The sequence below is a fragment of the Bos mutus genome, chromosome 16 (assembly GCF_027580195.1).
Source record: "Bos mutus isolate GX-2022 chromosome 16, NWIPB_WYAK_1.1, whole genome shotgun sequence".
NCBI classification, from domain to species: domain Eukaryota; kingdom Metazoa; phylum Chordata; class Mammalia; order Artiodactyla; family Bovidae; genus Bos; species Bos mutus.
Genome location: NC_091632.1, coordinates 64387305 through 64415011, shown reverse-complemented (window position 1 = coordinate 64415011; position 27707 = coordinate 64387305). Strand labels below are relative to the sequence as shown.

Below are 27707 nucleotides of genomic sequence, written 5' to 3'. Positions count from 1 at the left end.
ACTACTGAGCAACTGAACAACAGCAACAATCCTTATCTGTAAAATGGGGTTATTAAACACCTTGTACCTGGCTGGTACAAGGGCTTAGTAAATAGAGCACTGGAAATCTTAGCTTCCCATGGCCATGTGAGAAGCCTTACAAAATGGTTCAGATCACCTGGCCTGTTTTACTCAAAGGAAGTCTCTCCTCACGCCATAAAGCACGTCAGGATTCAGGCTTCAGCTCAGAGAACTCAGGGCTGTTACAGCCAAGGGCTGCATGGGCTCTGCAAAGTTGAGTTTCAAGTTCCTGGCATGGCCGAGAAAACAGAGCACTCTTCACATCCCAAAGGAGATACAGGTGCCCAGCTGGCTGTTGGTCTTGGTAGAAAAGCCTCTGGTTATGTTGGTGTAGACTTCAAAGATCACCATGTCTGCCCAATAGGCCAGCAGGAGAGCCTCAGTCTGCAAACAGGAAGGATGACAGACGACTAGTGCTGGCCAGACTCAGGGCAGGCTCCTGGTACAGCCTTCCCTACCCAGTGCCCTTAGGGAGTAGGCGGGTCTCAGCAAGTGCTGGGAACCCCAGGGAAAAGGCAGTGGGGATGGGGTGAGGACCGTGGTCTCTATGTGGCTGAGTTTCCCTGCACCTCGGCATTGGTTCTTCTCTGTGGAAGGGACACGGTCCCTTCCTCTCAGCCTGAATGAGATGATGAAAATATTCCCCTGTGTGGCATTCCCACCATCTCTTTGAGATGGATGAGATGAGTAGAGATTTCTACTTTGAAAATACCTTATGAACATAGTCTTGTTCCCATCTATCCTGACTTCACATTTAACAAAGATGATGCTTGCTTCCTTTTTGAAACACTTTCCTCCTTTGCTTTCTTAATTTGCAAATTCTTCCTACTTTCTGGCTATACATTTTCATGCATTGACTCCAGATCTCCTGGTACTGGAGTTCCTGCCACCTGGGCTGTAGCCTCCATTTCTCTCTTCCGCCTGGAAAAGCTCCACCATCCCAGGATGTTAAAACCCACCAACAGGAGGCCTTTTGTTATCAAATTTTAGACCCCATATGTCTAACCCTTGCCTCTCTTGAGATTCAACTACTTATTCAACATTTAGACTTAGCTGTCAAGATCTTAAACCTGAAAAGTCCAAGTAGAAACAATTGACTTTTCCCATAAAGCTGTTCCTCCCAGCCTTCCTCTTATTAGCAAATGACACCATCATCCACTTAGCTATTAAACAGAAAAATCTAGGCCTAATTTCTAATTTATTGTCCCTCACTTCCTATATCCAAACCATCAACAGCTGTTTCCATACCTGAAATATACCCTTACTATGTCAATTGTCATTTATCTCCACCCCAGTCTAAATGACCATTATTTCTCATAAAGAATTTTAGAGTTGCCTCCTAACTGGTCTATGCATTGGCACTCTGATCCCCATATTTTCCAAAGGAACTTAAAGCTGCTTTGAGAAGTGAATTCTGATCCTGTTATTGCCCTGTTTAAAACAGTACCATGGCTCCCCACTTCTCTTGACATAAAGTTGAATGTCTTTGCCATGACCTATAAGGACAAATTTCATCTAGCCTCTTCTTAACCCTCTTATCTCAGCATGTCCTGCATCTCCCTTTCTCACTATGCTTCTGTTCCTCAAAAGAACTTGCTTTCTCCTGAAAATTTTTCCCCAGATTGCCACATGACTGTCTCAGTCACACCATTCACATCCCAGCTCAAATGTCATCCCTGGGAGTGCTCTGACCTCTATCTAAGGTACTCCACTCCAGCCATCACCCTATCACCAAATCAGTCTGTATTACATGACCCTGTTTTACTATCTTCCTGACACTATTATCTGTAGCTATTTATTTTTTTATTTACTTATTTGTTGGTGTTTCTCTCACATAGAATGTAAGCGTCAATAAGAACAAGGACTTTGGCTATTTTTTTTTTTTTTTTTAAGGAATCCCTGGTGCCTCAAACAGAACCTGGTACATAGTAAGCATTCATTAAATATTTGATGAATAAATGAATGAACGGATGTCATGTCTGGGAAAGCTAGAGCCTGGGACCTTACCACTGGACAAACAATCACTTGTCTTGGATGATGAAACCATTCAACTTCAGAAGGATGAAATAAGAAGGCCAAGCTCTTAAGGCCTCTTTCATCTGTATCTCTGGTCTATTAAGGATGCACAGATTGAGTTCCACTGTCACCGTGGAAAGGAAGCAGCAGTTCCTTGTATAATTCAGGATGCACTTTATACTAGCACCAGTGAGAATCTGAAAGTCTAGAAGGATCGAGGAAGCCCACTTTTATCTTACGGTTGCTTGATCATTCAGAAATCCAGGGCAAATCTTGTCATGGCTGATGAATACTGCCTAAGAGACTGTTAGCTCCCACAGGGAGGTGAGTGTTTAATGGAAAGGCTTTATGCAAGGTGGAATACGTCTTCTTGATGCATGATAGTAGCCATCTTACTAATGCGGGCTCTGAGACCAGGAGTCCAAGAGTAATTTGTTCAAATGAAATAATGCCTGTTAGTCTTGCCAGTACTCCCCTGCTTCGTTGTTTAACACCAACCGGATGATATAATCTGTCCTTTTCTTGTTTTCAGGGGTGTTTCTAAAGAGGCAATCTAACAATGCCTCAGTCTGATTACGAATAATGAAGCCACTGCTTGGGTCTTAATTCTATCACTGGCAGAAGTGCAGTGCTAGAGGAGAAGAAAGACAGAGGGAAGCGATCCTCCTCTTAAGATGCTCCGAAGGATTCAGAGGCATGTGTCCATTTAAAAATAATTTCGTTCATTCATTGAATTGAACGCATTGGCCAGTGGATTCTTTACCACTGAGCCACCAGGGACACCCTTGAAATAAAGATGTTAAGATTCAGAAACAGCCATAAGAACAGGAGTTTGGAATACGTGGGCTTTGTGAGGAGTTACGTTTTTTCTTTACAAATCAAAGTTACCTGGTTTGAGAGGAAATGGTGTTCTAGTTAGCTGCTCCTTAGTGGATTTCAAAAGCCTTAAGGTGACGCACATGAAAGATCATTACAAGTAATTTCTTCTGTCCTTAGCGCCAATCTCCAGAGGCATCTAAATTCCACGAGTCCTCTTTTCCCACAAAGGAAGACTCCTTTGCTGTGTTCAGAGTCTTTCTACACAGAAGAATTTTATGTTCATCTTTATACTCTTTCTACTCTGCTATACTCTAATAAACACCCAGAGTTCAGAACCCCAAACTATTATTATTACTATTAATTTTAGATTACTGCCATCAAATAACTTTGGAAAAGTTATCAAGTAACTTTGCATATCAGTATTGAATCATAGATTTTGGATGAAGGGGGGATGGTTTGGGAAAACAAAGACTTCCTGGAAGTAAATTCTACAATAGCACAGAAATATAAGTTGAAAAACTTTTCAGAGTTTATTTAGTCCAGCTCCCTTATTTTTAACAAGAGGAAACTGAAACACATTTACCTCTTTGAAAGTAAAGCAGCTTGACCAGATCATGTAGTGTATCCAGTGCAATGCTTTTTGGATGCAAAGAACAGAAAACTTGACTTATTACAAACTCACCTAAATAATGATTGAATTTATCTCACTAAAAGGAAGGATAGATACAGGGTGAGAGGAAGTGGCTCAGTAGTAAAGAATCCACCTGCCAATGCAGGAGATGTGGGTCTGATCCCTAGGTAGGGAAGACCCCCTGGAGAAGGAAATAGCAACCCACTTCCCATTGTTGCCTGGAAAACCCATGGAGAGAGGACCCTGGTGGGCTACTATCCACGGGGCCACAAAGAATCGGATACGACTTAGTGACTAAACAACAGCAACAGCAAAATTAGTTCTCTTGGGCTGTCGTAACAAAATACCATAGACTCAGTGGTTTAAATAACACACGTTTATATTCTCACAGTTAGATGGTTGGATGGCATCACTGACTCAATGGACATGAGCTTGAGTAAGCGATGGGAGTTGGTGATGGACAGGGAAGCCTGGCGTACTGCAGCCCATGGGGTCAAGAAGAGTTGGACATGACTGAAGAACTGAACTGAACTGAACTGAAGAGGTTTTGAGGTGCCAGCAGGGGTGGTTTCTACTGAAGCCAGTCTCTTTGGCTTCTAAGTAGCCACCTTCTCTGTATACACATCACTGCTATTTTCTCCTCTTCTTTTAAGGACACCAGTCCTGTTGGGTCGAGGCCCAATCATTCATTGTTGTTCAGCTATTATGTCATGTCTGACTCTTTTGCTACCAAACATTGGCTGCAGCATGCCAGGCTCGTCTGTTCTTTCCTATCTCCTGGAGTTTGCTCAAAGAGGCCCACTCATAGGCCCTGATTTAAATTTAATAATTTCTTTGAAGGCTCTATCTCTAAATATAGTCACATTGGCAGTTACAGTTTCAACTTATGAACTTTGGGAACCCAATTCAATCCATAACAGTGAATACAACTGGGCCTGGTGTTTTCTATTTAGTTCAGTTCAGTTCAGTTGCTCAGTTGTGTCCGACTCTTTGTGACCCCATGAAACACAGCACGCCAGGCCTCCCTGTCCATCACCAACTCCCGGAGTCTACCCAAACCCATGTCCGTCAAGTCGGTGATGCCATCCAACCATCTCATCCTCTGCGGTCCCCTTCTCCTCCTGCCCCCAATCCTTCCCAGCATCAGAGTCTTTTCCAGTGAGTCAGCCCTTCACATCAGGTGGCCAAAGTACTGGAGCTTCAGCTTCAACATCAGTCCCTCCAATGAACACCCAGGACTGGTCTCCTTTAGGATGGACTGGTTGGATCTCCTTGCAGTCCAAGGGACTCTCAAGAGTCTTCTCCAACATCACAGTTCAAAAGCATCAATTCTTCGGTGCTTAGCTTTCTTTATAGTCCAACTCTCACATCCATACATGACCACTGGAAAAAGCATAGCTTTGACTAGATGGGCCTTTGTTGGCAAAGTAATGTTTCTGCTTTTTAATACACTGTCTAGGTTTGTGATAGCTTTTCTTCCAAGGAGCAAGCATCTTTTAATTTCATGGCGGCAGTCACCATCTGCGGTGATTTTGGAGCCCAAGAAAATAGTCTGTCACTGTTTCCATTGTTTCCCCATCTATTTGCCGTGAAGTGATGGGACCAGATGCTGTAATAGTTTTCTGAGTGTTGAGTTTTAAGTCAACTTTTTCACTCTCCTCTTTTACTTTCATCAAGAGGTTCTTTAGTTCACTTTCTGCCTTAAGGGTGGTGTCATCTATGTATCTAAGGTTATTGATATTTCTCCCAGGAATCTTGATTCTGGCTTGTGCTTCATCCAGTCTGGCATTTTGCATGATGTACTTTGCATATAAGTTAAATAAGCAGGATGACAATGTATAGCCTTGATGTACTCCTTTTCCTATTTGGAATCAGTGTGCTGTTCCATGTCCAGTTCTAACTGTTGCTTCCTGACTTGCATACAGGTTTCTCACTCCATTTATTTAATAGAGAGAGGCCTATTTGGACTGTCTAGTCTTGTGTGAATCTGGAGAAAACACTTTTTAAGAAATTGGTCCATTTAATCTAGGTCATCAAATTTGTGGGCATATAGTTGTTCACTGTATTCTTTCATCATCTTTTTTACATTCATAGTATCTAGTGATGTCCTCTCTTTTGTTTCTAATATTAGTAATTGTTGAACTTATTTTTTTCTTAGCTTGGCTAGAGACTTATCCAAAGAAGCAGCTTTTGGTTTCATCAATTTTCTTGTTTGAGATGCTTGTTTCAATTTTATTGATTCCTGCTGTAATGCTTATTATTTCTTTTCTTCTATTTTGATTTAATTTGCTTTTCTCTTTCTAGTTTCCCAAGGTGGAAACTTAGATGATTGATTTTAGAGCTTTCTTCTTTTATATGCTTATAAATGTATGCATTTGATGCTATAAATTTTCTTCTAAGAACTACTTTTTTCTGTATCCCACAAATTTTGATAAGTTGTTTTTCATTTAGTTCAAAATATTTTAATTTTTCTCTCAAGATTTTTTCTTTAGTTCATATGTTATTTAGAAGCTTGCTGTTTAATCTTTACATGTTTTTGGATTTTTCATTTATCTTTCTGCCATTGATTTCTAGTTTAATTCCTTTGTGATCCAGGAACAGACATGGCATTATTTCTATTTCTTTAAGTCTATTAGGGCTTCCCTGGTGGCTCAGACAGTAAAAAATCCGCCTGCAATGTGGGAGACCTGGGTTCGATCCTTGGATTGGAAAGATCCCCTGGAGGAGGGTACAGCAATCCATTCCATATTCTTGCCTGGAGAATCCCTATGGACAGAGGAGCCTGGCAGGCTACAGTGCTAATTTATTAAGTTGTGTATTATGTCTGAGAATGTGGTCTATCATGGTGAATGTTCCATGTGATCTTGAGAAGAATTCTGCTATTGTTGGATGGAGTCTATATATAGCAATTATATCCTTTTGGTTGATGGTGTTCTGAATTCAACTGTGTTCTTCCTGATTATCTGCCTCCTGAATCTCTCCGTTTCTGATGGAGGTGTGTTGACATCTCCAGCTATGATTGGTGAATTCATCCACTTCTCTTTGCAATTCTAACAGCTTTTGTCTTACATAGTTTGACAACTGGTGTTAGGTAAACACACTTAACAGTTGTTATGTCTTCTTAGAGAATTATCCTTTGGGGATTATATAATGCCCTTCTTTATCCTTGATAACTTTTCTTGCTTTGAATTCTGCTGGTGTGAAATTAATACAGCTACTCCTGCTTTCTTTTGATGTGACTTTTCTTTTCATTCTCTAGTGTCTTTCAAAGAGCAGGTTTTTAACTTTGATAAGGTCTAATTTTTCAATTTGTTCCCTTGTGGATCATGTTTTTGGTGCTGTACCAAAGACTTGGCCTAACTCAAGGACACAATGGTTTTCTCCTATGGTTTCTTATAGAAAATTTTGCCTAACTCAAGGGCACAACGGATTTCTCCTCTGGTTTCTTTTTAAAAATTTATAATTGTATGTTTAGGTAGGCCTACTCCATTTTGAATCAACTTTTTTATGTGTTGTACAAGGTATGAATTGAAGTGCATCTTTTCTCATCTGGATATCCAATTGTTCCGACAACACTGGTGGGAGATACTGTCCTTTCTCTGTTGATGTGACTTTGCACTTTTGTCAAAAATCAATTTTCCATATATATATATATGTATTTATTTATTTTCTGACTTTCTATTTTGTTCTGTTGATCTGTTTGTCTACTTGATGGTAATACTACACTGTATTGGTAGCTGTAGTTTTATAATGCTTTGAAATTATATAGTGCTAACTCTTGAACTTTGTTCTTCTTTTTCATTTTTTTTTTTTGTTTTAGATTTTTTGAATTTTCATAAGGATTTTATAATCAGTTTGTCAATTTCCACAAAAAGTCTGTTGGAATTTTGACTGAGATTTCAGTGAATGTATTGACCACTTTGGGAAGAAGTGATAATAATGTTGCATCTTCTGATCCATGAACATGGTGTGAAAGTGTTAGTCAGTCCTGTGAGAGGACTCTTTTGCAACCCCAAGGACTGTATCTCCACCAGGATCCTCTGTTTATGGGATTTCCCCTGGCAAGAATACGGGAGTGGGTTCCCATTTCCTACTCCAGGGAATCTTCCTGATCCAAGGATCCAACTGGAGTCTCTTGCATCTCCTGCATTGGCAGGCAATCACTGCCACCTGGGAAGCCCCCTTAATACCTCCCACTATTCCAAAAATGAATAACCTTTAGTGGAACATTTAACAGTGCTGTAGGCTGGCAGGGACAGTAGTTGGGTACTGATAATATTTCCATCACAACACCCATTCTAACTTTGTATCAGTCAAGGCCAATCAGGAGATGGATACCACTTAGGAATTTGATTATACATTTTAATATAAGTTTGAGCCCCGCGGCTCAGACAGTAAAGAATCCGCCTGCAATGTAGGAGACCTGGGTTCAGTCCCTGAGTTGGGAAGATCCCGTGATTCCACAGAGGATCGTAATAGCAAGGGACTGCGCTAATAAGTGAAGAGAACTCTAAAGAATATAGTAATAGCAGTTAAAAGAAGTAGAGAGATACAGCACCCAAAGAAAAAGTGTGCTCCCTCCCCCTTTAGAAATTTTGGGTATTAAAAAAACCAAGAATGCTCTTCCAAGAAAATGCTAAGCTTACAGAAAGCCTTTAGACTATGCCCGGCCTACAGAACACAATGTAAGAATATGCTACATTATCCTTTCGACTTATTAACTTTGTGAATGGTATTTGTCGTTCATTCATTTATCGCTTCTAATAATGTATGTCTGAGTTCCTACCTTGGGCCAGGTCCCATTGCTGGCTTGGGGGCAGGATGGTGAATGAAATGTGGTCCTTACTGAGAAGGAGCCGACAAGTCAGGGAAAAGGAATAGCGGCGGATTGTGGTAGCAGCTTTGGGGAAAGCGGGGCTGGGAAAACAGGTGACAAAGGCTGACCTCAGGGAGAAGCCGGCCTCGGGAGGGAGGCAGCGGCATCTTGCCAAGGGCAGAGCTGTTCCAGCCTCGGTCTACACCGCGCGGGAGGGCGCCGCAAGCCTACCGGGCGGAGCTAGGTCCGAGGCAGGAGGATGGGGCTGGAGTGCTTCACACCCAGGACCCCGGGGAAGAAATCCAGATTCTTGTCGGTGTGCAATTGGAAGCCACTCAGGGGTTAATCCGGAGAAGGCAATGGCAGCCCACGCCAGTACTATTGCCTGGAAAATCTCATGGACGGCGGAGCCTGCTGGCCTGCCGTCTATGGGGTCGCACAGAGTCGGACACGACTGACGCGACTTAGCAGCAGCAGCAGCAGCAGGGTCGGGTTGGGGTCAGAGTGGGGCGGCGGGCCAGGACCAGGGCGAGCTGGCAGACTCGGAGGAGAACTTACACTCACTGATTTTTTTTTTTTTTATTATTATTTTTTACTGGAGCCGGTAGCTCGGGAAGACAACCAACAAGTCCTCTTCCCCCGAATTCTGAAGCTCCAGCCAGAGAACTCCCGTTAGATGGCCCCGCCCCGGAACCTTGTTTCACCGGAACTTTGCTTTACTGGAACCTTGTTTCGTCAGAACTAGATGCCGAAGTTCCCTGTGTTACTGCCGGACGCAAATGTAACTGAACGCTTCCGGTTAGGAATCATGGCAGCGGCCGTTGGAGACTCACGTGTGAGTGCGGGGAAAAAGCTGAAAATTTCACTAAGGAAGAAGAGGATGAAAATGGTAGTCGCGTCTGTAGCATCGGAGCTGGAAGATAAGGACAAAGACGCTTCCGATAATGAAGGTAACCTACTTGGGCTGAGCTTTGGCTACTCAGAGAAAAGGCCGGGCTGAGTTTGCGGGAGCAGGGGGTGCGAGTGAATTTCCCTCTGGCAGCCCGAATTTCATCTCCCCAGGACGGCAAAGGGGCGAGTTTGGCTCCGTGTGAGAAGGTTTGAGAAAGTGGTGTTCAGGGGAAGGAAGGTCGCTGTCGCGTGTTAAAGCCTCCAACTTAGTTTATTAGACATTTTCATTGTCACTGTAATTAACTTCTTGTAAGCAAGATGAGTCTGTTGCTTTTTTTATAGCAGCAGCGGAAAAAAAAGAAAAAAAAAAAGGAGGCTTACGGTAGCAAGGGGCGAAAGGAAGGGCGATATTTAAAATTACAAGAATGAGTTGGGTCTCCTAGGGAGCAAGGAGGGAAAGTCCGAGAGAGGCGTCTAAGGAGCAAGGATGGAAAGGCGGAGAGACGAAGACGGCCGGTATACTTGAATTTTCTTGTGCAGTAGGTGCGTGCGTGTGTTGGGGAATTAGGGATGGGATACTAGTGAGGAAACCGTAGGTGGTTAAAGTAGAATAAATAAAAGTAGCGGTTGATAAAGATGTTTTTCAGAGACGTTTATACTGAAAGGAAGGAAATGTATTTTGAGGCTTTCGACTATGATATGCCCATGCTGCCACTCTTTCCCATCGTTCTTGGCACTGGCTTCTCAGGTTACATGGGATCGCAGACGACCCCTGATCTTCTGCTCAGAGATTGCTCCTTAATATATTGAGAGGTGGTTACAAAGGTAGTTCTCATGATCCTGGTCCAGTTAACAATAAGGATGGAGACCGAGAAATCCATATCCTGTAGAACCCAGTCGAGGCATTGCTTCCTTCTGTCTTATACATAAACTTCATACTGTATGATTATTTTTATTTTAACGTGTCTTTCTCCTTATGGATACAAGTCGTTCAAGTGCTGGAACATGTCTTCTTTATCTTTATTCTCATGGGGCCTCCCTTATACATTTTGGTAGTAAGTAAGTTTTCTTGCTGAATATAAATAAGGAATCATTTCATCAGGGCCTTAATTTTCTAAGTCTGGGGGTAGACAGCGCAGTTTTCTCAGACACAGGGAAAGCACACACAGCGGCATGTAGTCTCCTGAAACACATGGCTAGCTAGGTTGAAATGAATTATTGGCTGTGGCTCTAGCTATTCAGAGGTGTTATTGAGACTAGGAACAGGATAAAGCCAGATTGTAGAGGGCCCTGTGTGCCATATGAAGAAGATTGGATTCTCTATTAGTAGGCAATATGGAGCTCTTGAGACATTTTAAGCAAGAGAATGCCACTTCTTTATAAGTATCACTGCTAACTGTATGGTGACTGCCATAGAGTGCCAGAACAGTTAGGCAGAGTTGCAAAGCTCCACTAGGGATTTCACTAGGAAAGTACAGTGAAGACAGAGAGAGGGTCCCCACTTGAAATGTTTTTCAGAAGGAAAGCATTCAATTTTCTAGACAACCAACTTCCAAATAAATTTGTAGCACCATAGATTTTGGGTATATTTCTGTTAGACGAATTAGGTAGTAATAATAATAGTTTAGGTACTGTGTCACTTTAATTATCATAACAATCCTGTAAGACAGGGTTATTGTTAATATTATCCTCATTTTACTTGTAAGAAACTGAGATGTAGAGAGTTTATATCTTGCTCCCGCAGTGCACAAGCTGATAAGTTGATAGAGGACACAACCAGCACTGGAGCTTGCTCTGGAGCTTTTTCTCTGACCCCTCAGATCAGATCCGATCAGATCAGTCGCTCAGTCGTGCCGACTCTTTGCGACCCCATGAATCACAGCACGCCAGGCCTCTCTGTCCATCACCAACTCCCGGAGTTCACTCAGACTCACGTCCATCGAGTCAGTGATGCCATCCAGCCATCTCATCCTCTGTCGTCCCCTTCTCCTCCTGCCCCCAATCCCTCCCAGCATCAGAGTCTTCTCCAATGAGTCAACTCTTCGCATGAGGTGGCCAAAGTACTGGAGTTTCAGCTTTAGCGTCATTCCTTCCAAAGAAATCCCAGGACTGATCTCCTTCAGAATGGACTGGTTGGATTTCCTTGCAGTCCAAGGGACTCTCAAGAGTCTTCTCCAACACTACAGTTCCCTGATAAGGTTGAGGAACCAGGAGTACAGAAATGATCAAACAAAACAAAACTTTCTGGAAAGTAAAAGACCAGGGCCACAGAATCTAAAGCAAGAATTGGTTATGAGCAGACCATGGTATTGAGACAGGTTTTTGTTCCACTCTCTAAGGTTTGATCACTAAGGGGTGTTTTTGTGGTCAGATTTTATAGCAGTCTTTCTGCCGTTTATAACTGTAGTCTTCCTTCCTTCCTCTCTTCTTCCATCCTTTCTTTTCTCCTAAAATCTGTGTATTATTTCCAGAAATAAATGATCACTCTTTTCTCAGTTGTATAAGAGGCATCTGTGTTTGTACTGCCTTTCAGAGGGATTTTGGGCTTCTTAGTAGGGAACTTGCCTCAGTTCCCTCATCCATAAAATGGATGTGGTAATAGTGTCTCCTCAGGATTGTTGTGAAGATTCAATGGGCTCATGTATGTAAAGCATTTAATTTAATGGTTGGCACATGGCAACCATAAAATAAATACCATACCATTGCGGCTCAATGGTAAAGAATCTGCCTGCCAGTGCAGGAGATGAGGGTTCGATCCCTGGGTTGGGAAGATCCCCTGGAGAAGAAAATGACAACCTACTCCAGTATTCTTGCTTGGGAAATCCTATGGACAGAGGACCCTGGTGAGCAACAGTCCATAGTTTCGCAAAGAGTCAGGCACTATTTAGCGACTAAACAACAACAGCCTACTCATAAATATTTGGAGTCATGATCGTGACATCTTTTCTGATCTAACAAAACTTCTAGTCCCATCTCTCAGCCACCCAATAAGCCTTCCAGCCTTTGATAACAGCGGTGGAGCTTTCTCCAGAAAAGAGGTTAAAATTTCCTCAGGTAACCCTACAAGGGAGCTGATGGCCTTTCTGTTTTACAGATGAGGAAACAGGCTTGGAGATACTGTTTTCCATTATAGTAGAAAGCCTCTCAGTGGAAAACTGTCCGTCCATAGATGCCAGGTGTTCTCTCTTAATTCTGTCCTTCTTACTCTGTAATTAACCATTCAGTCATGTTTTCGTGGTAAAATTAGGCATGAATAGTGGTTCTATTTATTTTTTAGGGATAGTGATTTTGACAACCATGGATTGTCTCTGCGTAGTTGTTCTGTGGATAGCGTGCACTTAATATTTGCCAGGCTGAATTCATGATTTCATCTTCAAAACAGAACCCAGTGAATGAGGAGGATGGCCTGTGTCACTGTGCACTGGTGATCTGCATGTGACCTGACGGCTGTTTACTCCTCCGGGCACACATCTTGCTGCCCCTTGGCTTGCTGGTGACACGGTATCTGAACTCCTCATCTCTTGAACACAGTTCCTCTCCGCCCTCCTCGCCATGCTTGTGCTGGCCCACTAGGTGCTCTCTTTTTCCCTTCACTTTCTCTTGACCAGCTTGTCTAGATTTCTATTTAGTTGTCTCCCTCTGCCTTTTCTTTCAGGATTTAGAATGTGTCTCTTCAATAAAGACAAATAATAAAAGACCTTTTATGTAATAAATTCAGTAATGTAGGTCCTTTCGGAGAAGGCAATGGCACCCCACTCCAGTACTCTTTTGCCTGGAAACTCCCATGGACCGAGGAGCCTGGTAGGCTGCAGTCCATGGGGTCTCGAAGAGTCAGACATGACTGAGCTACTTCACTTTCACTTTTCACTTTCATGCATTGGAAAAGGTAATGGCAACCCACTCCAGTGTTCTTGCCTGGAGAATCCCAGGGACGGGGGAGCCTGGTGGGCTGCTGTCTATGGGGTCGCACAGAGTCGGACACAACTGAAGCTGCTTAGCAGCAGCATCAGGCCCTTTGGATGGAGATGTTTTCCTTTGATTTAACTCAGAATTTTCTATTTAATATAAGAAATGGATTTTTTTTTTCCTCCTGTGAAATCAGGTATTTCTGGAAAGATGATACATAAAAACAGCTTTCTCTTTTTTTAAATTTTAATTTATTTATTTGGCTGCTTCGAGTATTAATTGCAGCAAGCGGGTTTAGCTGCCCCACAATATGCAGGATCTTAGCTCCCTGCCAGGGATTGAACCTGTGTCCCCTGCATTGGAAAGCAGATTTCTTAACCACTGGACCACCAGGAAAGTCCCCAGAAATAGCTTTTTTGTTCAGATATTTGTGTACGTGTGGCCTTGGCAGAACTATATTGTTATAAAAAGTTCACAGAGACTGGATTCTGAAAGACTATAAAGGCAGGCAATTGAAGTGGCCTTCAGACACATGAGGAATCAGCGTGCACATTACAGGCTTGTTACTGAAGTGTACAGCTCATTTTATCAGGGAGTTGAGTTAGACACTTATGTTTGAATTTTAATTGGTTCATAAAAATTGATAAGGATGTGCCTTATATCAACATTTGAAAGCAGCTTCCTTCAGCGAGATGCTACTTACGTTTCCTAGAAAAACACACAAGTATAGCTCATGTGTTGTTTGCACTTTTATTTTTTATCTTTTGGCTTTAATTTCTTTTGACATGTTGTGTAAGAAAGGTAGAAAATGGTGCTTTCATGAGTGTAAAACTCTTGGATATTGTTTGTCAGACGTTGCAGAAGTTTCCTAGTTCCCTTACCTTAAAGCTTTGGTAAAAGCTGTGTTTCAGAACTTGGCATGAATCCTGATACGTGATGTAGTACTCGATATCCATTTATTATAAAATTGGAAACTTCTCTTAATGTGATTTTTACACTCTCTTCTCATGTACCAGATATCACTGAGGTTACAGATTAGCAGAAGTTATATGTGATATAAACTGGAATGATAGCAAAATGATTCAGACTGTAAGTTTTGATAAATTGTAATACTTACTCTTCAGTAGGGTTTGAACTTTGGTCACAGTAAAATTACGAATGATCCCAAATCAGAGATATGTGTAAGGTAAGATGCCTTAGTCAGCATTAGAGTAATACATAAATGCCAAGCATTATAAAGGAGAGGATGACACCCCTACATGAGTTAACCTGGAGCTACTCAGATTTATTGAATTAATACCTTGTTGGTGGTTTAGATACCGTGTATGCTTGGCTCTTATGTTTGTAGTCTAAATAAAAAACACAGCCTTCCCATTCAGTAGATCACTTCAGGTGAAAAAAATGAAAACAGTGGTGATGATATCAAGTATTATAAAGAGCAGTAATGGCAACCCGTTTCAGTATTCTTGCTTGGGAAATCCTATGGACATAGGAGCCTAGTGGGCTACAGTTCACAAGCTTGCAAAACGTGACTTAGTGACTAAACAACAATAATGATGACCTCTACCTCTGAGTTACTGAATTACTCAGACCTACAGAATTTATGCACTGTTGGAGGTTTATATGCACTGCCTACTTGCTTAAGATTGTAATCTTTATTTTTAAAAAAAAAGCTCTGTAGTCGGTAAATCAACCCATGTAAAAAAAGCCTTGGTCGCATGCCATCAAGTGATTGACTGCTCCCTCATAGCATGTGCCCATATGTCTATAAACTAGAAGGAGGAATGCTAATTTCATTTTTTCTGAATTATTCTGGTCACATATTTGAATAATGGCCATATACTTCTAAAACAAGACTTGATAACAATCCAGTTTAGAAGGTCCTAGGAGGAATCCCTTCCTTTTTTGATAAACTACAAAGTAGTATTTAAGATGTAATAACCTAGCAGATAAATAAACTTTTTATCAAACTGTAACTTATAAGCTTCTGCATCATTTAAGTTACTTAAAATAGCAAAGGAACATGCCTAAGAAATGAAGTATGTCATAGTCCTACTTGAGTAGCAATTTATAGAACAGGCTCAGGAAACAGACTACTTCCGGGCTCTGTCTGGCTTGCCCAGATAGCACATAGTAATCACATCCGACAGTTTGTCCCATGGTGAAACTTTCATTTTAGTTTTGGTTATTTTTATGGAAACCTGAGTAACTTCATTTTTTTTTTTTTTTAGAGGTAAATGCTTTTTTAAAAAGTTCTCAAGTATCAATTTTGAATATTCTAAATTAAGTAGTGAAGGGCAGGAAAGAGCACATGGCGAGATAGAACAGATGTTTTAATACCTGGACTGGGGAGCAGTGGTTTCCTAGAGCTCTGAATGACTAGGGGCGAAATGAGAATGGGATGTGAGCGCTGGCCATTCTGGTTAGCTATGGCTTAGAGAGAAATTCCTCTTTAATTCAAGCTTTATTAAGCTATTGAGTTGGCCAGAAAGTTTGTTCAGGTTTTTGGTAGGATAAACCCAAATGAACTTTTTGGCCAACCCAATGTATTGTGGCTACTCTCTGCAGTAGTTCACTTACCTTAGTCTGAGTTGAATGGTGGATTCAGAGCTTTGTAGTGCCTTAAAAATCAGCACCCTGTCACCCCACCTGTTCACTTTGTGACTCTGGACATTTTTAAAACCTTTCTAAGCTTCAGAAGCATTCTCCTTGTAAATAGAATAATAATAGCATCTCAACGAGTGTTGTGAGGATTAAGTGATAATGCATAAAAAGCACTTTAAATAGTACCTAGCCCTAAACACTTGTTGGTTAGTTAATATTCATCATTGTTTTAGAGTGCTTAGGAAGCTATAGGACAGAGATATCGACCGCTTCTGAAACAGAATCAAAGGTGTCTTGCTCACCATGAACCCCTTGCGTATGGGTTAGAGGAGAGCCAAGACTGGGTGGAATTATAGTGGAAGGAGAATTTATTCCCCCTCCCCCTGTCTTTTGTCAGTCCTTTTTAGGACTTTTGGGATGCCTCCCTGCTCTGGCTCCCAGGTTCTTAGTCTCCTTGTTTGTCTTCTGATTATTGTCATCTATTTAATGCCTACTGTGTGCCAGAGCTGTGCTAAGTGCTTTTCCTGTGGTAGGTACTGTTTTTGTTCCCAGTTTACTGAGACACAGAGGGGTTAGGTAACTTGCCCAAGATTATGCTTGTAGGAAGTAATGGAAGTGGGGCGTAGCTCCACATCTGCTCATTTTATATTCTTAGTGCTTAACCCCTGTGCTGTAACAGGTCATCTAAAGCTTCCCATTCAGCACCGCACATGTCCTCCAGATTCCAGCCACCAGCGCTGTTTGTTCTTTGTTCCTGTCTTCTCTGCAGCCACATTATGTGTGTCTTGAGGGGTATGGGGGTGGGGGCCGGGGAGGGGTGTAATTGACATGTAAATGTTTCTTATGGGCTAGACACTCTTTTAAGAAACTGAGTTAATTATCATAAAACCTCATGAAGAAGGTACTGTTTTATTGCCATTTCTACAGACAAGGAAACTAAGATTGAGAAGGTAAAAACCTTCAGAAAAGTCACGTAGGTTTGTGTCTGGAGTTAAGATTGAATCAAGCAGCCTGAATTCTGTGTCTTTACTCTTTAACCACTACTAACTGATCTCAAGTTTTTATAAGTTCTGTTTGATTTACAGTAAACTCCAAAGGTGTGAAATAGATGGGGAAACAATGTCAGACTTTATTTTTTGGAGCTCCAAAATCACTGCAGATGGTGATTGCAGCCATGAAATTAAAAGACGCTTACTCCTTGGAAGGAAAGTGACCAACCTAGGTAGCATATTCAAAAGCAGAGACATTTCTTTGCCAACAAAGGTCCGTCTAGTCAAGGCTATGGTTTTTCCTGTGGTCATGTATGGATGTGAGAGTTGGACGGTGAAGAAAGCCGAGCACTGAAGAATTGATGCTTTTGAACTGTGGTGTTGGAGAAGACTTTTGAGAGTCCCTTGGACTACAAGGAGATCCAATCAGTCCATTCTGAAGGAGATCAACCCTGGGATTTCTTTGGAAGGAGTGATGCTAAAGCTGAAACTCCAGTACTTTGGCCACCTCATGCGAAGAGTTGAGTCACTGGAAAAGACCCTGATGCTGGGAGGGATTGGGGGCAGGAGGAGAAGGGGACAGCAGAGGATGAGATGGCTGGATGGCATCACCGACTTGATGGACGTGAGTTTGAATGAACTCCGGGAGTTGGTGATGGACAGGGAGGCCTGGCATGCTGCAATTCATGGGTCGCAAAGAGTCGCACACGACTGAGCGACTGAACTGAACTAAACTGAACTGAAGATCAAGGTTAAGCAATATCCTTAGTGCTCCCAGATGATAATTGTATTTTAAAAGAACAACCTTCTTAATCCAGTAGAGAAACTTTCTTAAAAGGAGGGATCTGAGGTAAGTGGGAGGTGAAAATAGCAGTAGCAGTTTGGCCACTTACTGGAAGTACACACGTATAGTGCAGAACCTGGGGCTTGATGTATGTATTTTTTCTTGGATGATAAATCAGATTGGCTTATTTATATAAACTAACCAGCTTTTCACACCCCGTTCTTATTGTTCAATCCCCACATCTCCAGTTTCAGCCTATGTGAACTTCTTTATATTTTATAGATGTGTCTGGTGGCTCAGACGGTAAAGCGTCTGTCTACAATGTGGGAGACCCGGGTTCAATCCCTGGGTTGGGAAGATCCCCTGGAGACGGAAATGGCAATGCACTCTAGTACTATTGCCTGGAAAATCCCATGGACAGAGGAGCTTGGTAGGCTACAGTCCATGGGGTTGCAAAGAGTTGGACACGACTGAGCGACTTCACTTCACTTACCTTCTTCAACATCCCCAAGCATTTTGGACATGCTGGTTTCTTCTGCCTGGAGTGTTGTAGTGATGATTACAATAGTAATTTTAACTTTAATACAGAGCATTGACTCAAATCTATATAAAGTTTCGGTTCTCAATTCAGTGGTCTTGCCCATGCCTCTTTTGGTTGGCCTTATTGTAGAATCTTACTTCTTTGGCTTTTTCCTTTTCTTGTCATTCCAGCTCTTACTTTACCTTTAAGAAATAACTTGAAATCGTCTTTGTAAAAGATACCCCTAAACCTTTTTCTTCGTTATTTTTCTATTAGAAGAATGCTTATAAATTTTAAACCAAAATTTTCTATTGGTGTTAACTGATTTATGTATCCTACTAAATATTTTACTTCTTCAAGGGGAAAATCTAGATTTTTCATTTTCTCCTTCCTTCATCTTCATTCATGAGTACTTGGTAAATATTGAAGGACTGTGAGTTTTTTGAAAAACTTTATCCCAGTTCCAAAAGCTAAGGAAAATAACTCACTTTTCTGCCAGCAGCTCACCATATCTGGGATGAGAGACAGATGGCAAGTTTGAAAGACTGGTGGAAGTTTGGGGAAAGTGCAGCAAGAGACGGAGAGACGCCTCTGCCTATGTGGTTACCTCAGAAGTCTAACCTTGCCCTGCGCAGTGTGGTGGCCACTAGTCATGCTGAAGGAATTAAAACTTCGTCAAGTTAAAAAAAAAACTCAGTGACTTCATTGTACTAGCCTCATGTGAAGGACCCACTGGGCTCTTGTGGTTGGTGGGCAGCTCTGATAAGAGAACATTTCCATAAGCACAGAAGCTTCTGTTGGAACCATTGGTTATTACTTCCAGTAAGCATTCTTTATTACCCTTCCTTAATTTCCAGGTTTTTGAAATAGAATGCAAAATTAGAGTTAATATTTAAAATAACACACAGGACTTCAAAGGAATTTTTTACTTATCTGGGGCCCTTAGATCCCTGGGTTACATCCACTTCTGTTGAGTATCAGTTTGTGGTAAATTCAAAAAAATCTCGTCTTCATTGGCCACAGTAAATGTTTAAGGGCCAGTTCTATTTTCTGACTTGTGTAGTGATTCGCTTTGGTATTCCAGAAGAAAACTTTGTTTTGTAATATGCTAGCTGACCTCATAACATTGACATATTTAAATTTATTTCTAGAACATACCATCATTTCCATTGGCTATGAATGCATGACTGAAAACTTCTGAGTTAGGGCCTCTTAAAAATATAATAAAATAAAAAGCCATGACTGCAGCAAATTCTTCTGGATTTTTGTTTTTGAATTGGTGGAGTAAGTGCAGGTTGTATGAAATGGTGTTATAAAACGTCATGGATTCATTGTGTCCGTAGCATGCACGTTGTGGTAGTCAAGCTGGGTAAGAAACACACTAAAGAAAAGTAGCCCAGGTTTAGAAATGGAGAAGTGGCTTAGACAGAGAGTCTTTGGCTGCCTTCACAGTGTAGGTGAATGTGAAATTCACTGCAGTTTGTGTGTGACTTCCTTAGGACAAAACACTGCAGTTTGTGTGTGACTTCCTTAGGACAAAACACTAGGTGTCAGTGTTGGAGTTTGACATTTTTTACCAGAAACTAGTAAAGACCTCTGCTTCTGATCACTCTGAGATTCTTCATTGACGTAAACCATTGTGCCTCCTTACATTTAGATGAATGCGTACCTAGAAGTACTTTTCAAAGAATTGTTTGTTTTGTTGTTAGTACCTGTCCAGTGCTGCTGACTCTGAGAAATAAACATATTCTGTATTAACATACATGTTTTTCACTTAACTACGTTCTCCAAACTCTGTTTCTCAATGTACTTTCCAGGGAACACTGGTCCTAGGAGATACTTCTGGGCTCTGGAATCTGGTGTATAGTAGACACGCAGATTTTCATTGAATGGTAGTGCTTTCAGCTTTTGGCGAAATTTGTATACTTTTTCTTCCATTGCAGGCAGTGAGCATTTTTATGTCACCCAAATCTGCATGTCACATCCTTGTCACGTTCTCAGATTTCGTAAATTTGCCAGGCATACAGGATACAGTAGAGGCTTCAAATTATGTGTCAAATTAAGTTCTCTTTCAAATTTTTTTTCCTTTATTAAGAAATACACAACACATTAGGGCAGTAGAATTATTAATGATTCTTGCTTCTTTATCATGTCCTTTAATTTTTTTGATACCATTAACATACTTTATGTAAGATCATGCTTTTGTAAAGTATTATTTTGCTGTCTGTGTTTAAATGTATTGTTCTGTTACTTTTTGAAGATACTTCATTTTTACTCCTATGCTTGAGACTCATTTTATATATATATAAACTGATTTTTTTAGTATATTTTTATTTGCCATTTTCTAATATCCTGCAAATTTTTGTTTGAAATGTATTAAATACTTAGTTTTCCATCCTTTTGTTTCATGAGTTCTCAGCAAGCAAAAAAACAAGATGTTCGGCAAACGTAATACCAAAAAGCAAGTGTAGTGATGACTAGCTAAGTCAAGTCTTTTCAGCAGTTCTGTCTTAATTCATGACTTCAAGTCAAGAGGTTAGGGAGGATCACTCAGAGTGGAAGAGCTGACTGTACAGTCAGTTCCATTCCCTTTGATTGTAGCCATGAGCTAATATAAAACTACTTTTGAAGTATTTCCTAATTTAGCTCCACAGGTTTTTGAAGAGCAAAGCAGAAGCTCTTCAGAAGGCTCTGGATCATATAGTTGCACACAGATTTCGCTGGCACTTTGTGCTCTTGTTGTTAAACTACAATGAGTTTCAGAATTTGAGACAGACTGCAAAACTTAAAGTACCTAGGGGTTCTCGGCAAGTTGGTTTTCAAGCGAGGCCACCAACTGGATCATGTTTTGGCCACTCCTCTGATCTCAGCCGTTTGAATCTTACAGATGACATAGTTCCATGTGTATGCTTGGGGTGGTTCTCAGTGGTTCTGCATGATACAACTCTATAGTGTACAAATCTGTATCCTTCATTCAAAACTTGATATTTTCATGCGGCCATCCAGCAGTGCAGTCAAATTTTGGGCACATATCACTTCATTAGATTATTTTTTCAAAAATGTTGCAACACCCAGTTTATTAATGTTATAGGCAGATTCTATAAAAGGAAACAAATCTTTAGATTTTCCCGTACCAGGATTCAGGATTTTAAACATCTGGGCCAAAGCCCTCAGAGAACTTACTCTGACTTCTCTGTGCCGTGGAAACACTATTCCATTTTCTTGACAGATTAGTTTTTTGTTGTTACTTGTTTTTAAAATAATATTTGTTAGTCTCTTCAAGTAGTTTAATAACACAATTAAAAGCCTGTGGGTTTGAGCACACCCTGCAGCAGCCCCATGGCAGCATCTGTCACCACTGACCACAGGATGCCCTGAGGCTGGTGGGCTGACTTCCACTCGCTGGGCCCTGGGCGCTGACGCTGTGGCGGCCTCCCCTGTCCACATGGCCGGGCCAGGTCTTTGCGGGTGGGCGATGGTAGGATGGAGGGTCCTGCCATTCTCCACTATTAGGGCAGCTGTGGGACTCGGAAATGAGAATGGAGACAGATGGAGAGCCATTAGCCTTAGGAAGGCCCCTGGGGGGTCTCACCATGGCCTTGCCAAACTCTGCCTCCAATATTAAAGTTTAGTTTGTTTCTACTTTAGGTTCTCTAGGAAGCTGTGGATTGGAAAAAGATCACTTTTCCTCTGGTGATGAAGCAGTAGAAGCTGACAACGAAGATGAAGCTGAGCCCCGCGAGGATGACAACGACAGTGCTGCAGAAGCTACTGCGGGGGCTAACGCGGGCTGGGCAGATGCCATGGCTAGGATCCTGAGCAAGAAGATTCCTGAAAGCAAACCCACCATCCTGGTCAGAAACAAAGAGCTGGAGAAGGAAAAGGAGAAGCTAAAGCAAGAGAGACTAGAGAAAAGAAAACAGGTGTGTCCTGCCACTTGTTCTGGACCTTGGGTGTCAAGGCTAGTTCTCGTTGGCACCACATTGCTTCGTTCAGTGTTTGTCCAGTTAGCATTCCAGTGCGTAACTTGTGTTTTATCTGTGAGTGGATAAGCAAGGTTGTGTTCAGAAACCTAGTCTGAATCATTCTCTTGAGCATGTTTTTTATTCATCTAAGCAAAATAATAAAAATGTGAACTCCAAGGAAATGTATCCTTTTAAAAGTCAAGTACTTATACCTGTGCCAGTGACTCCTGGGTTTGAATATCTTATTCAACTTACCTGTTCAGATGCTAACTTTATTAATAAAGTTAACTCTGAACTAATAGAATCATGTTAGTTACTTTTAGCTTAAAGGCTATTTTATGATATAAACCTGTGATGATGTCATTGACAGGGTTGGTTGCAGTTCTGAAAACAAACTATTTTACTGATGGGTAAACTTGAGTTCATTCTATCTTTTGTTAAACCGCTGATGGAAGAAGCTAGACTGGTGCTGTCTGCTAATGAAAGGCCAGAAGTTGGACTTTAAGTTTGCTGTTGTGTATCGCAAAGATAAATGAACAGTAGAACAAGAATATGTCTAAACTATTTGGCTGCTGAAATAGATATTATTTTTTAATGAAAGAAAAATAACTTTCTACGGTCATACTGACAATATAGAAGTGCTCATTTCCAAGAGATACTTTATATGTAAAAAGGAGAGAAAACTTAAGTTTCAATTGGCATTTGTTTCCTTTTAAGTTCACCATCCCCTTATCTTGTTTCAAGATGAATGTTTCCTTTGTTCCTAATACTGGGTGCCCTCTGTTGGAGGCTGTATAAAGATGGAACTTTTCAAGTGCTGCCCTTCAAAACAGAACGTACTCTATTACTAATTCAGTATTCTCATTGTACTTTATTTAAGATCAACTTTGTCTCTGAGTCTTACTGATAGCTTTTCAACTTAAAATTCGAACCTTTTTTTTTTTTTTAATCTGGCAAAAACTAGAGGAGGCTTTAAAAATATCAGAATCCTTAATTACCCCTAGTCCCAGTGTTCCAGTAAGAGAACAATGTTTTAAAGCCAACATAAAGAAATTCCTGACTCTGCTCTAGACCAGAGCTTTGAGTGCTAGAGCTGATGCTGTCCACATAATGCATGAGAGCACGTGTGTTGATCCCGGGAACACGACACAGCAGCCACAGATGCTCTTCAGTATATACTTCCGGGTAGAGTCTGCGTAAATGTGTTTGTTTCTTAACGTTAAGTATTATTGGTTTCCAGAATATTGGCTACCTGTTTCTAATTATAGGTAAGAAATACATTTCAGAGTTAAAAAATACCTGGGGATCATGCATGCCTGTTATCCCCTCCGTACAAGAGATAATTAAGGATTGACTGTTTTACACTTAAAAGTAAGGTTTTTTATTTCAGGTATAATCTGACAATGAATTTCATTATAGTTAAAATACCTGATTTGGGGAAGAATCTGTTTCTTTAAAAAGGCTCCAGAGTATAGCAAGAGCAAAGATTTGGTTTTACCGTGAACAGATGTTTTCATTAATACAAAGTGAGAGATCAGATGAATGAAGAAAAGGAAAAGATAAAAGGAGACTTTTCCCCACTGGTTCTTCCTGATTTTGATGCTTACTACCAGCTTCTTGATAATTAGTTTATCATATTCAGTATATTTGATGTTTGGTGATATGTTGACCTGAGCAGGGGACCTGGAGAAGCAAGTGTATCGAATCAAGGACCTGAGGTCACGAAGTCCCCTGAGAACAGTTTTGAATGAGACGATGTTGTCTGTGGGATATTCTTATTTCCTAATCCGTTTCTATGTCTGCATTATCGCAGAGAGTCAGCTTGCTGTAGTTTGTGACTGATAAGCCATATACGGCAAGGACAGTGGTCAGATGTGCCATAAGAGGAAAGAAGAACAGTCACTGTTTAAATAGTCTCTATCTGTTACAGTGCTAGTAGGACACCATGCTGTTCTTTTAAAAGCTGATACAAGTTCTTAATAATTCCGGCCGCTGGGGAAGTCAGGTTCTAAAAATAAAGAGAAGCGGTGCTTAAACTCATGGTTACGGAAGAGGGTGGTTTGGCGTCTTGCTGATGCTGCCCTCTGAGGCTTCTGGCGATGGCAGGTTGGGCACGGGGCTCCCTCACCCCCAGCCTGGCCCTCCTGGCTCCGCACGCTGGCAGTGCTCCAGGCCCCTGCTGTCGGAGAGCCTGCCGGCTGCTTACTTGGTGCCTCTCGCATGACACGCTGAGCACTAACCGCAGGCTCCCGGAGCCGGACCCCCGAAAGGGTGGGTTTCTGAAAGGCCCTACGACAAACTAAAGCTCGAATGATTTATTACCTTTGTCCTTTCACAGAGTATCATATCAAAGTGTGCTGCACTTTCAAAAATGCCTAATATTCTTTCACATAACACTATTTATAACACAGCTTGATAAGAAGCGGGAATGGGAAATGATGTGCAGAGTAAAGCCAGATGTTGTCAAAGACAAAGAAACGGAGAGAAATCTTCAGAGAATTGCTACGAGGTAAGACAGTGTTGTTGCCCTTTAAAAACTAAGTGCACTAAAGCTTTGTAGTGATCCATTTCTGACGAGGTTTGGTTCTTAAGCTCTGCCTGGTCAGAGCCAAGTGATTTATATCTCAGCCTGCCTACCTGATACTGGATTCAGCCACAGATTTTGGAGGTCTCGTGAGGCAAGAGTCTAATGGGCTAAGTGTGTATGTGGTATGAACCTGTTTCGGATCATCTTGTGTTTTATGGTCACGAGAACATTATAATCAGACCTCTGCCTGTGTTTCTCTTAGGATGCTTATCTAAATTTATGGCACGAGGTGATCATTTTTGTTATCTTGCACTATACTTATGACCTAACAAATTACACATTATAGCAGCTTCGTGCTGTCCTTCCACTCAGCATTTTTTTTTTAATATTGGCACCAACATTTAGCTGATGCCATCTGTGCCCAGAGATGAATAGAATCTGGTGGCTACTGCATGGTCCTTGCCCACTTATCTGTGGGGGTTCTAGTCTCTTTGGGAGTAAAGGTGTGTCCTGCATGTTGGGAACATCTAATGGGAGATTGTGTATGGAGTTGAGGACAGCTCCATGAAGGAGGTAGCAGTTGGATTACCATTTAAAGAATACAACAGTTACATTCAGTGAAATCCCTTTTAACTTCCTAGCTGCCTACAGCAATCCATCTGGGTGTTGGATGGTGAGCCAGTGAGGCTGGATGGCTGAGGGAGTGAGAGCAGGGCCAGGCTGCTGGGTGTCCCTGGGCAGTTACTTAATTTCCTTCTGTCTCAGTTTATTTATCTGTGGAAACAAGCGAGAACGTTATACCTGTGCTATAGGATTTCTCTGAGAATTAAATGAATTAATACCCACGCAGAGCTGAGAAGAGTACAGGATTGGTGCCAGAGAGTAAGTGCCCCTTACATTTTATACCCTGGGCACCTCCGTCTCGGCACCTTGGTCCCAGCCCTGCTGTGGAGTGTATGGAATTTTACCCAACTTATAAACAAATAAGCTAGGTTGGTAAGGTTTCTTGGATTCTGGCAGAAGACAAGACGCTTGTAGGTCAGAGACAAAGGACTGTTACTCACAGCTGAAGCCGTAGCCAGAGCTTCACGTTCCCACCGGTTCCCCGTGTCCCCGGGGGTGGCGCAGGTGCCCTCGACAGATGCCTGTGCGTGCAGTGGGTTGTGTTACAGGAGAGGAACTCTGCATCTGGGGATCCATTGCTTTTATGGGGAACGGTAACAAGCCTGCTCTTTGTCTGGGGGGAGACATTACCTCATCTCTCAAGGTTGCGTACTGCAGACACAACCCTGAGAAACGGCCTGGTAAAGAGCAGGCGTTGTGCTCTTCAGAACCCAGCAGGAACGTGCAGGGATGCTCAGCACCTGTGGCGGATCGTCTGCACTGATGATGGTTATAGCAGGAACATGAATAGATGATAGAAGCTTAGAGCTGGAAGGGGTGTCGATGGTGTAAAGCAGTGCTGGCCAGTAGAAATCGACTAGAAATCCAGTGTGAGCCACACATGCAACTTAAAATTTTCTGAGCGCCTCCTTGAAAAAAGTAAAAACAAAGAAGTGAAATTAAAGTCAATGATAAATTTTGTTTAACTCAATATATTCAAATTATTTCAACATGTAATAAAAAACAAGTATTAATGAAATTTAAAATCTTTTTCTCATACTGTCTTTAAAGTCTAGTGTGTATTTTAAACTTGGAGCACACTGCAACATTGTTCTGGCTGTATGTCCTGTGTTCACTCGTTATATGTAACCTGTGACTACTGTAATGGACACTACAAGTCTTAATCTTCAGAATTTCAATGAGTTTAACTTCAGAATAAAGTACTTCAAATAGACTTAAAAAAATAGTTTTATATCATAAGACTTGCAGATAAAGGTAGCTGAATACTTTCTAAGCTTCTTGAGTATTATTTTTGCCATTTACAGGTGAAATCAAGATCCAGGAGATCTTTCTAGCGTCAGATAATCAGATAGCTAACTGTAAAGCCTGTGCTCATCCCATTGACACTTAAAGTCTTCAGCCATTATATGATTAGATTTTGAGAAGTATCTGTTCAGAAGTTGATTTAGAAAGAGTGAAGCTGAGAAAAACTACAAATCAACTCACATGTGTTTATTCTCTATTCAGATACTTCTATTCAGTTTCATTGAAATGTATGTTCACTTTTCAGATTTATTCTGTGCTTTTCACTTGAGCGCGTATTAGATGATTGCCTCGTTTCTGAGCAGTGAAAATAGATTGCACCCGTCCTCAAGAGCTTGTGTTCTAGTGTAATTGTTATTTAGTGAAATTATTCTGGTCATTTGTGTTCCATAGGGGTGTGGTGCAGTTATTTAATGCTGTTCAAAAGCATCAAAAGAATGTAGATGAAAAGGTTAAAGAAGCTGGAGGCTCTATTAGAAAACGAGCTAAGTTGATATCCTCGGTTTCCAAGAAGGACTTCATCAGTGTTCTGAGAGGGATGGACGGAAGTGCAAGTGAGAAAAATTCTGCTGGGAAGAACTCGAAAGCCAAACAGGTAAGACTTTTACACAGGATTCAGCACATCAGATATATGTCAGCTCTTAGAGTTTGGAGGTTGAACAGCATACTATACGTGTGTGCCACAACCAAGACCTGAAGCAGCCAAATTAAAAAAAAAAGCATACTATAGAATTAATATTTTTTCTTTTCAGATGTTATTAAGATTTCCACATGCCCACAGCCTACTTTAACTCTGTATTCTTATGTTTCATGGTGACTTATTCAATATGGAAGTTGCCAGTTGCATATGCCAGGGCCTTGCTGTTAAAACTCAGGAACTGGTAGATTTAGGTAAATTTTTTAGAGATAGGAAGGTCTCCTATTTGAAATCCTGCATTTTGTAGAATAGAAGGCCAAGTGAGGGATACATCTTCAATTGAGACTGTTAACCCACAGTGATAATTGACATGGTGCATAATTTCTAAAATGAAGAATTGGAGCTTTAGGAAGTATGATGAAAACTCATCCTTGTGCTGAGGCAGCTTTGATGATACTCGACTGGTTGGGAGATAAAGAACGTAAATGCTTTTCATGATCTTTGGCATGCAACTCCTCTTCTCCAGCCCTCTGACCTATGAATCCCAATAGCTTTCTTTTTACTATACCAGGTGAAAGGTTCTGAAATGTGCTTTACTCTCAAAAGGGCTTATTTA

The 27707-nt window shown here is 41.3% G+C and overlaps 1 protein-coding gene across 1 annotated transcript in view; it reads left to right on the top strand.

Moving 5' to 3' along the window:
- The first annotated feature begins 9070 nt into the window (after nt 1-9070).
- The window catches only part of RRP15 (ribosomal RNA processing 15 homolog), a 55086-nt gene continuing 36449 nt past the window's right edge, over nt 9071-27707 (top strand). The window contains exons 1-4 of the mRNA XM_005898566.3: nt 9071-9292; nt 21685-21959; nt 24413-24510; nt 26848-27049. Of these exons, the coding sequence (XP_005898628.2) occupies nt 9088-9292; nt 21685-21959; nt 24413-24510; nt 26848-27049 (780 nt within the window). The 5' untranslated portion in view covers nt 9071-9087. The remainder of the gene's footprint in view (nt 9293-21684; nt 21960-24412; nt 24511-26847; nt 27050-27707) is intronic.